The sequence below is a fragment of the Amphiprion ocellaris genome, chromosome 8 (genome assembly GCF_022539595.1).
Source record: "Amphiprion ocellaris isolate individual 3 ecotype Okinawa chromosome 8, ASM2253959v1, whole genome shotgun sequence".
Classification (NCBI taxonomy): domain Eukaryota; kingdom Metazoa; phylum Chordata; class Actinopteri; family Pomacentridae; genus Amphiprion; species Amphiprion ocellaris.
In genome coordinates, this window is record NC_072773.1 from 19,953,573 (window position 1) to 19,964,787 (window position 11,215).

Below are 11,215 nucleotides of genomic sequence, written 5' to 3' on the forward strand. Positions count from 1 at the left end.
AGCTGAAGATCTATGTCATATATAAGAAATATTAGGATTTTTAAGCACTCTGTGGCCTTGACTGAAGGCATTGACCCTCTGCATTATATGGTATGGAGACATTGCCCACATGCCCAACAACACATCACTCACAACATAATCAGTGTGTTCTGTCTGTTTTTTTTATGTTGCAGTTTCTTACAGCTTCTCTTGTCTCTCCTCTCTGCAGCTCCTAATACCAAGGACCTGGATGTGTTCATCAAAAGGAACCAGGAATCAGGCTTCGGCTTCAGAGTCCTTGGAGGCGAGGGACCAGATCAGCCGGTGTGTAGCAGCCCTGCGGTCTTCAGTCATTTAGACCCAGGCTCGAGAGGCAGCCGAAATCCTAGAAAACAGCAGTTTATTAGTATCTGAGGAATTTGAACTATATTCAATTGTTCAAATAGTAGCTAAAAGCTGTTGGATGATGGACAGATAGGCTGTCAAATATTCAACTGAGAGGATTTCAGCTGATTATTTAGCGTGACGCCAGTCAATCTGCATGCTCAGATCAGTGTGTTTAGCTGTCTCTCTTACATCCTCTTACTTCCACAGGTGTACATCGGTGCCATTGTTCCCCTCGGTGCAGCTGAGAAGGACGGGCGCCTGCGGGCAGGAGATGAGCTGCTTTGTATAGATGGTGTGCCAGTCAAGGGCAAATCCCACAAACAAGTGCTGGAGCTCATGACCAATGCTGCCCGCAATGGCCAAGTCATGCTCACAGTCCGCAGGAAACTAGCACACACAGGTGGGTCTGCTCTTCAGTAATCATCCCTACATGTCTGAGAGGGCACTTAAAGCGTGGCTTACTCGCTTACTCCTGTGGTTTGGATCAGTATGCTAGAGGAGAAGCCTCGGAGCAAAGGCTTTGATGTGGGACTTTTTCAGTAATCCCTAAATTTGTTCTGGGTGACTTACTCACTGAATAAATGAAGTATGATTTAAAAAAAAAAAAAAGACAACTTTTAGGTTGCTATTCCATGCAGGCATTTCCCTGAAAAGAAAAATAAAGTTTTGAAAGCGGTGCAGTTACTTTAATCACAGCAAAGTGAATTGAAATTCCTATCCTTAACCAAAACAGGAAAAACCAAACGGGGGAAACGAAACAGAAGATTGTTTGCTCTCTGTTTATCTGTCAAGGCTGATCGGAGCTGTGTGTAGGGCAGCAAAGATTAGATCAGCTGGTGGAGTTGATTTACATCTCAAAGGATGAAAAAAAAGAGAGAATATGCTGTTTTCTGTTTCAACAGCACATAACCCTGCCGCATTCAGGCTTGTTTACCCCCACAAATAGCCACTCCACGAATAGTACAAGCACTTTTTGAAATTACTCTGGATTTGATGTATTGCTGCAACAGCTTTGATCACGATGCAGAAATTAAGCATCAATCATGTAAGGGTTTACGCTTTCAAAGCAGGGGTTTAGAAAGAGATTCCCTGATGCAGGCTTACAAAATAGGGACTCAGCAAAACAAACACACAATGAAGAGAGACCGAGATAGATCAGCTTGTCTTATGAATAACAAATTGTGAAGGTGTTTTATCTCAAGTGTAAAGCTGACAATATTTAATGTTTGAAACAAATGCAGCAAAAAGTCTGTCTTTGGTTAAGACGCTGTTTTGGATCTCACAATCAGAGACATTTTGACAAGTAATTGTGGATTTACATTTATATTAGCCATTAGCTTGTGTGTTGCCCTGTTTAGGACACATCCTTTCTCAAGTACTGGTAGTATCAATTAAAAAGTGTTGCTATAGTTATGGAGATCTGGTTCTCGTACTTGTGTGCATTCATCAGATGGGGGTGCAGAAGACGCCAGCAGCCAGCAGCCTCATCAGGTCGCCTCCGCTCTGGTCAACAGCTCCCCCAAGATGCCTCGTGTTGAGGTGCCAAACACCGTCCAGCCCGGCCAGTCCTCTCGGCCAGAGTGCTTCGACGTTACTCTGCACCGCAAAGACAATGAAGGATTTGGGTTTGTTATCCTCACGTCAAAGAACAAACCCCCGCCTGGAGGTTAGGAATACATAGAAACCTAGATACTGGTCTTATCAATGAAATAAAAGGCTTGTGATTTAAGTACAGTGTTCTCTGGTTTATTTAAGAACACAAAAGTTTGGTAGTTTATTGGTGTTTAGCCATGGTAGTGGGTAACTCTCGGAAATGAAAGATTTCAACAACTGGTGGATGAATTGCCATTTAATGTGTTTAAGGTCATACATAAGGTCATATAAGATCCGTTCATGTTGATTTATTTTTTTTTTAATTTGGTGATCAGAACTTTTCATATCAGGCCAAATTTTTAATTTGTCCACCATTTTAGTCACTTAAGCTGATGACCAAAAACCTGCAAAACTAATGCCATTCCTGTCAGTCTCAGCTGTAGCTTGCGTTAATTGCCAGTTAGCAAGGTGCTAAACTAAGATGGGAAAAGTACAGCTTTATATGTAGGATTATTATTCTTTATACATCTCAGATTGTTTACACCACATACTATGTACATTTAAACATCCATCCATTATCTATACACTGCTTAATCCTCACTAGGGTCATGGGGGGGCTGGAGTCTATCCCAGCTGGCTTGGGGTGAATCATACAAAAAGACAGGTTTTCATTTCTCTTTTTTTCTCTGTTCCAGTTATACCTCACAAAATTGGCCGTGTTATTGAAGGCAGTCCTACTGACCGTATAGGTCAGATGAAGGTAGGAGACCGAATCTCGGCCGTCAACGGTCAGTCCATCATGGAACTGTCACACAACGATATCGTTCAGCTTATCAAGGACGCCGGGAATTCCGTCACCCTGACTGTTGTGCCTGAAGATGGTAAGCTGTTACACTTCTCACTTCTCTTTGGCTTATTTCTGAAGAAAATGCCAGACGTGTTTCCTGGGAATTAGAGCATGTGAATGTTGATGCACTTTGTGTTTTTGCAGACAGTGCTCCTCCATCTGGAACAAATTCTGCCAAGCAGAGCCCTTCAGCACAACATCGAGCCGTAGGCCAACAGCCTCCCAGCTATCCAGACAGGTACATAAGTACACACATGCTAACATGCAGGCACAAGCTTCACACAAGCAGCTTGTCAGCATCTACATTAAATACTCCACTGGAAAAAACAGGTTCTGCCACTTGATCTGTAAATTAGCCCCAATCCTCTCAAAGCGCCTCTGGTTTTGTGCTACAGTGTGGTCCATTATCATCTCCTGTGACCTGAACACTCCTTGTTATCCAAAAAGACAGAAAATCCCCTTTTGGTCACTCTTTGGATGGTGAAGCAAAGAAAAAGAGACAGATTAATATGGAGTCTTGCTTTCCCCTTTGATCTTTCTTTTAAACGAGATTACCTATGTCAGAATTTTTAATCCATTGCAGCAGCGGCAGTTCCCTACCATGACTTGTCGCCCTCACCCGCTCTGTTTCGCTGCCTATCAGAATGCTTCTCCTCAATTAGCTCGTTCTCCGTTCCTCAGCGGCTTCATTTAATCGCCAACACATGCTTTGGGTCAGTCCGGCCTTAGATGCGAGTCGAGCCTGTCAGCTTGACAGCGTAAAGTGTGTAAACTCCTTTCAATGCTAGAGCTGCTAAGAATTCCTAGACCCTTTAGATAGTGTGTCAGCACAGTTAAGTTCCCACAAAGGCATTGTAATGAGCTCGGCGAAGCATTAAAGTATGTCCCTGTTATCTGTCACAGAGCAACACAGCTGTTTGAGGGGTTCACATTCTTCTATGGTGTGTTGTATAAAGAAACCAACAGAAAAAGAGCCTCATGCTGCTGTAGTAAAGGCATGGCAATGTGTGTGGATCACACTGGACACAGCAAAATAGGAGAAGAATGAGACTCCCTAGCTATTCTCTGCTCACTGTCCCTACAATGAAGAGCATCTATACTTTAAAAGTAATGCCTACATGACACATAATGTATAGGTTGGACACTCAATACATTCATTTTAATGCATGGCCCCCTCACTTTTAAATTGAACAGCAATTTTTGCTTGCTATTATGTTAAAAGATATAGCATTGTTAATAAATGATAGCAAATTTACAACCATCATTATATAAGAATTGTTTGCGCTGGTTGATGTTAATATAGCCTGTTGAAATTGTCAGCTTTCTGATAAGAATAATTTGTAATAAAACATGCATTATCATGTGTTTGTGGTTCTCTCTGGAGTAGGAACGGTGACTCGGACGTGAGGAGAGAGATGGGAACTCTCATCACATCAGGCCCCAAGCAGGTGAGACACAAACCAAAATTCCTCACTTCACAGTAAATTATGTCAATAATTTTGTCAATCTGCTGTGGTGTCAATTGATCTCAGGAACCTTTTCTTCTTAATTTATATCAACAAATTTTCCAGATTTAGCTCCAGGCTGGTATTGATTATGCATGTACTGCCTCAGTCTTAAAAGCTCATATTTTTCTCTGGGAACAACAGGGTTGCTTTGTGGTGGAGCTGGAACGTAGCCAGCGGGGCTTCGGCTTCAGTCTGAGAGGAGGGAAGGAGTATAACATGGGCCTGTTCATCCTGCGACTGGCTGAGGATGGGCCAGCCCTTAAAGACGGCAGGATACATGTGAGTTACTTTACTTGTCTATCTCTGTCCTCTTAATCAAGCAGATCATAGCAATTTGAAGCACATGGTACAAAAGGTGGAACTCAGAGATGTTAGAGTTTGCCACTGAGGACCTCCCTCAGTACAAATTAAAAGACAGCTGCTCCCTTCAACACCCAATAAAGGGGATCAAAAAATCAATGTCACTCATATTATTATTCTTTGTTTGGTTTTGGAGCTACAGCTTTAATAATTTTGGGGTTTGAAGTATGTAAACTATAGTATAATAAAGTATAATTGTATAAGCTGATGGCTAAGTTGTGTCTCATACAGCTGTTGCTGGGAAAAGCTGATATGTGGAGCAACATTTGCAAGCAAAACTACAATTTAAGCAACAGACACTGACCCAATGCATTACATTTATGCACAGCTTTTTAAATAGGATTATCATCGTTTGTACTTCTTAAATTGTTTACACCAAATACTATGTAAATTTGCAAATTCTTAAGCAAATATTTTGTACATTTCTGCAAACTAATTTTTTATTTTCTTGTTATTTAAAATTCTTTATATTTGCAACACTTGCTGTTTTTTTCAACTTGTAACTCTTACTTCTTGTTTGTCTTGTAACACCTAATGCCCATTAACTTTTACTTTGTCGTATTTTTCATCCTTCTTTAAAAATTCTCTAATTGTTGGTGTTTACTTTAATGCACCACATCACCACGTCATATTCCTTGTATGTGAAAACCTACTTGGCAATAAACCTTATTCTGACCCTTATGAGCGTCTGGCCACATGCACACACTTGTCTGTTTGACCTCTGCCTTTGCCTAACGTATCTCCCTCTGCACCCTCCTTCAAATCTCTTGAAGTGCTTGGTGCATTCTGAAAGACCTCAAGCTTGTGAATTGTATAAATGGACCATATCTGCATCACAGGTTGGAGATCAGATTGTGGAGATCAACGGCGAGGCCACGCAGGGCATCACACACACTCGGGCCATTGAGCTGATCCAAGCAGGAGGCAGTAAAGTTCACCTGCTGCTCCGACCTGGCCAGGGCTTGGTCCCGGATCACAGTGAGTCGCTGCTGAGAACTGCATGGACCTTGTCACCACTGCATACACATCTACACAATAGCATTGTTAACCGTACATATATAGAAGCTCTTGGATGGAAATGCCTGATAGCAGGGTGCTGACTTTCTTTATTCTCATGCATGTGTTGCAAGCTTCTCTCTTGACCTTTCTCTCCTCTCATTCTATCTCACTACTTCTATCTTGATCTACCTCTCTTGTGCTGTTTATCTGCCTTTGCTTTATCTGTTTTCTGCACCGGCACGGCTGTCTTTTTCTACCTATTTATCTCTTCCTCCTATAGGTCTGAACTCTTCTTCCACCCTGTGCTTCTACATGAAACCAGAGCATCACTAAAGGCCTCACTGCTTTTCTTGGTCTGTCCCTAATAACCTTGGTAAACCTTGTACTCCTCCTACTTTTGCCCTTGACCTGCCCTTTCCAAGTGATTCATCTCCCAGATTTAAGTGTTGTTCTTTACCCCTTACTTCATCCCCATGGTCAAACTGAACTAGATCAGTTGTTTGTGTCTCAGTGAACACCTAATGAATGATAAGCAGACACTTCTCTGTTGGGCTGAACTAAAGCAGTGAGTCCTAGAAGAATGAACAGACCTGCAGGAGCGCTGGGAGGCCTCAGAGCCCCGCAAGTTATTTTCTAAGGGTATTGCAAAGCCTAGGATGCCACTGAACACACACCTCATCCTTAGTGTGAATGAAGATGGAGACCTGGAGAACAGTCCTCAACCAGATATTGATCAGTAAGTGACAAGTGGTAAAAAGGATCTGTGTGCATTCACTGGCATCAACCTTTCAATTCAAAGACAGAATCAGAATGAATTTCTATGAGTTGTTGCTCCTAGAAATCCGAAAGCTCATTTCAGCACCACTAAGTCCATCACTCTTCTTTTTTCTCTCTCTGGTTTTTCTGCTGCATATATCTGCTCTCAACACAGCTGTGCAGTTCTTATCAGCTCAGGGGAAAATTGAAACGTCAGTGCTGGGTGAACTCTCGCACCTTTTCATTGATGCCTGTGTCATCAGCTGATACATATCTCAAGCAAGGCAAATATTCACAGGGTTATATTACATCAGGTTATTACAGAAAGCGAGCTAGCTTGAAAGCATCTTTTCTCCCAATATGAGGGTATCGTGCTGCTGTTGCATGACATATGTAAATATCTTTAATTTTGCGCAAAATATCTCCTAAAAGGGATATTTTAACTTCTGCAGTTTCTTTAAATAGATGGGGTTTTTTGCTCCACTGGAATGTTTTCTCACTCTCTGGTGCTTGTTTCTCAGGTTCAAAGGACAAAGTAACCATTCCAACCTCAAGCTTTCCCAGACTCTCTGTATCCGACGGACAGTCATCTCCAGCTTCTCCATCCTCTGTCTCCCTCTCTACCTCGGAACTGTCCCCGTCTTCACCCAAAATATCCGCCCCTGATGAGTTTTCTGGGGGGGACGGCAGGGTATCCGGGTCCCCTGCTGTTGGGCAGGAGCATGGTAGGCAGGCGAACAGATCTAGAGGACAGCAGCTCTCTTACCACAACCATAAGCGCACCACCAGCCCCAGCGCCCAGGCCAGGAAAACAAGCAGGAGCGACTCTAAGTCCGGTAGTCCCAGAAGGGCCGCTGAAGGCTGGACGGATCATGTGGAGCGCTCCCAGAGTCCACGAAAACCAGAGCGAGGCCACAGTGGATCCTTGGAGGACATGAGCAAGGAAAGAAAAGCCCAAGGGCAGAGGGACCACCACTCCTCCAGTCCAAGGAAGGGGTCCAAGAGGGAAAACGACCCTGCTGGGCCTTTGAGGAACCTGGAGGAGCCTCAGAGCCCCAGGCGCCCTGCTGGCCAGCAGCCCCACGTTGCCTCCGGAGAAGAGAAAGACTGGAGGTACAAAGAGGAGGATGCACCTTACTGGCAGGAGAGTGGAGACAAAAGCTGGGGGACCGGTGAACGCCACAGAAAAGGCAAAAGGGCTGAGCAAGAGGCAGCGGTGCAAAAATCCTACTCCCAAGTGCACAGGGAGAGGTCAGGGTCAGATGCTGATAGTGGCACGCTAGGCCGAAGGAGTGGAAGAGGGAAGGGGGATAAGGAACATCGAGAGAGTAAGTACCCAGGGCCAGCCGAGGATGGGAATAGAAAGGACCCTAGAGGTTCAAGTAGCAGCATCCAGGACCCCAGCTGCAATGGGACCACTACCAGTAAGAAGGCTCCTATCACCCCCGGCCCATGGAAAGTTCCCAGTTCTGCGAAGATCCAGTCCCAAGTGGACACAACGTACGCAGATGTTTAATATCCTGCTGGGATTCTGCATATATGAAGAGAAGGCTGAGCCTGTGAAATATGGACATTCAGAATGGAAGGATGTTTTTTTAGACATTTATGACATAGCAGATCACTGTGTAACCAGCAACATAGCTTCTCATTGCTTTTATTTTTTTTTTCACCCGGTTTGCCTCGGTCAGTTTACATCAAGCTGTTGATGTCTGATCTGACATTGTGCTCGTACCTACATGAGTATTCGTACTGTACAATGATGTGTGTGTAACAGATGGGCTCTGAGTGTGATTTTTTTTTTGTTGTTGTTTGTCTAGAAGTGACACTGAAGTCTATTTTGTGCCAATCAGAGTCTCCGGTTACAAAGAAGCTGCTCCTAATTGCACTCACTGTGAGACTGTTTGTGGGTAATTGGATGAACTGCTCTCCCTGTCTACCCACCTCAATGAAGGATCCTGCTTTTTCTTTCACATTTGAAGGTTTGAAGGAACATTCATGCAATCACACACATCTTATCTTCCAGGCAAGATTGGTTCACTGTTGCTGTCACGAATGGATGAAGGGGAAAAAAGAAAAAAAAAAGTGAGACTTGTGAGTTTCTCTTAAAATATGTCCGAAAACTGTGTCTTTTAAGTTCTGCGAGAACCAGACCGGAGTTGTGAATTGTGTATGTGTGTGTGTGACTGCATTCATACACGTGAAGACATGAATCCTATTAGCTTATCACAAGGTGGACAGACTACCCTGGAGCTTTATATGCATCAATCAACAGACCAGATACTTGTGGTTATAGTTCTAATGTTTGTTACATGTGTGTTAATAATAAAGCATAATGTAATTTATTGAAATTATATGTACACAAAACAGTTAGTAGACATATCCATGCTGAGTCATTTCACTTTTGATGTGAAAATGTGTAGATAAGCATCACCATCCAAAATGACACTATAAAAACTGCAGTCTATACATTGATTTTCATGGTCTGTAAACAGTCACATGAGCCTGATTCATAATGTTGTTGACTGTTAGCAGTTCTGTATTTTAGGTCCTCTGGCTTTGTGTGTATGTATACAAGCTGAATGGTCGGCCTATGTATTTTAGATATTGCTGTAGCATCAACTATATTCAATCTGAAGCGTATATTATTTAACAAAGTGATTACACATATATTGGCACATACTTTAGATGAGTTGAGATAACAGAGCCTGATTGTAAGAAGTGAGAACTCTGCCTTCAGCTTACTTAAAACTTTAAGAGATATTTGTATTTTTATCACCAGAAATGTAGGCACAAAAACAAGATATTTCTTCATCTTCGGATCCCCGAATCTATTTTTAATCGTAGTTTTGATTTAGGACATGATCCCTAATGTAAGTAGTGTGCTATGGGTATTTTTGCGTAATTGTTATTCGTTATGCCGTGTCACTTTTGCGTCATCAATAAAGCCAGAAGCTCAAAGAAATCAGCAAATCTTCCACACAAGGAGGAAAAGTCGCGCCACCCTGCTTCTTTGGGAGTCTGATTTGAAATGATGCTATCAGGTTTAATCAAATATATTAATTGGGATCACTTGTACCCTGCTCTGGAGACAAAATGTAGCGTTTCAATGTTTCCACTGTGGAGTACAGCGACATCTAGTGGTGTATTCACTGCTCTTCAGCCTGCCTGTTCAAGGATGTAAACAAGTAACGCATGCATCTGTTGGTCTGCAGGACCGCTTAATAATTTATTGTCCACTTTATTGTTGATATGTTGGGCTACTGTGTTATTTACTGTCCATGCCATTACCATGTATGATACTGTGGCCTTGCGTTGCTCTGACATGTTAAAAGAGAAAAATCTTTTAGTTTTGACATCATAGTAGTTGTAAATGTCTATAAATTGTACAGCACCTGTATAAATATTTGCCTTCATGCAGAAAAAAAATCCTCTGTAAATCGTTTCATTATTTTTTTAAGGGAACTGAGAGGAAATGATATAAAATGGGTGAAATGAAATAATTTGGTCATGGCATTCTGTTCATGCACTGATAAATAAAGGTTTACTGATTTAACATGACCGATTCTATTTTATTTTAAATTTTTTTATGTATTTCCTACATTCTGGTGAATTCTGGTACCAGTTGACAAAAAAAATGCAGCATGTGATATTTTATTAAATTCTGTCCATTCCTTTTTTTAACAAAGGAGAATAAGCATTTGTCTAATTTAATATTACGCCTACTGATGTAAACCTATGCCCATATCTACAAGGTTCATGTTCCTCTCTGTCACTAGTGGGTGTAGCCTTACATTCTTAATACAATATTTGGGCTCGCATTTGCATTAAATGAAATTAAGTTCAACCAACAAACTACGTTGAGCTGGAGAATTAGCTTTGCCTCCATAACCGATGGCCATGTTGTTTACCACTCACTTTATCATTTACTTGTTTACAACAATTTTTTAATACAAGTTTTTAAATTGACATTTTAAAATTACGTTGATCCAATTAGATTTTCTTAAAAATGTGTATGTAGTTTGTGATGTTGACTTGTTCGTGTTTCTGTTAATGTGCCAGCTTTTTAAAAAGTTGATAATCACCATTTTTTAAATAATGAACTGGAGTCGTGTATTTCAACGCCCAAAATTTAAAGCCTGGGATCAAAAACTACATAAAGTTACATTTTCTCACCAATTATAAACATCAAAAGTCCTCTCAAGTTGAGCAGATTTGGCAAATGAAACTTTGTAATTATTATTCACTAATTTCTTAAACTGAAGGTTAGAATGGCCAAATTTATATTCTAGATATGAGTCCACTGGTCACATGACAATTAAAAATATTCCCAAATTCATTTAGTGGAATTTATTAGTAAAAGATTTGACAGTCATCCTTCAATGTCCTTTGTATCTGTTCAGTTAAGACACGCAGTCTTAAGACACACAGTCTTAACTGTGTGAAATTTTCCAGGTATTGTTTAGAAGGTCTAAGTATGACGAGGAAGTTAAAATGAAGAAAAATTCCGTTTCAGTTCAGTCTGTAAGTATTCCATGCCGAGGGGGCAGCAAAGCTGAAAGCTCTTCTTCCAAATCCAGTCCTCACACGAGTAACAGATAAAACCATGACGTCAGCTGAGCAGAGGTGAGTGCGTGCAGAGCCGCACGCAGTCAGCTCAGGCTAAACTCCAACTCCCATGTGGCCTTGCGACATCTCCAGACTACATTGTCCACAATGCTGTACATCACGCCTGCGCAACTCGCTCCAAACTTCGAATCAAAACTACAAATGAACGGCAAGAGGACTA

The 11,215-nt window shown here is 41.7% G+C and overlaps 1 protein-coding gene across 5 annotated transcripts in view; it reads left to right on the forward strand.

The window, feature by feature from the left end:
• Positions 1-9,987, forward strand: part of magi3a (membrane associated guanylate kinase, WW and PDZ domain containing 3a) — a 133,138-nt gene extending 123,151 nt beyond the window's left edge. For 2 of the 5 annotated variants that reach the window (XM_055013064.1, XM_055013063.1), the window contains exons 13-21: positions 209-303; positions 574-766; positions 1,817-2,032; positions 2,655-2,840; positions 2,951-3,044; positions 4,194-4,254; positions 4,456-4,593; positions 5,514-5,652; positions 6,951-9,987. In XM_055013064.1, the coding sequence (XP_054869039.1) occupies positions 209-303; positions 574-766; positions 1,817-2,032; positions 2,655-2,840; positions 2,951-3,044; positions 4,194-4,254; positions 4,456-4,593; positions 5,514-5,652; positions 6,951-7,945 (2,117 nt within the window). In that variant the 3' untranslated portion in view covers positions 7,946-9,987. Of the gene's footprint in view, positions 1-208; positions 304-573; positions 767-1,816; positions 2,033-2,654; positions 2,841-2,950; positions 3,045-4,193; positions 4,255-4,455; positions 4,594-5,513; positions 5,653-5,953; positions 6,410-6,950 lie in introns of all 5 variants that reach the window. The other 3 variants (XR_008602576.1, XM_055013065.1, XM_055013066.1) reach the window with 3 other exon arrangements.
• The last annotated feature ends 1,228 nt before the right edge of the window (positions 9,988-11,215 follow it).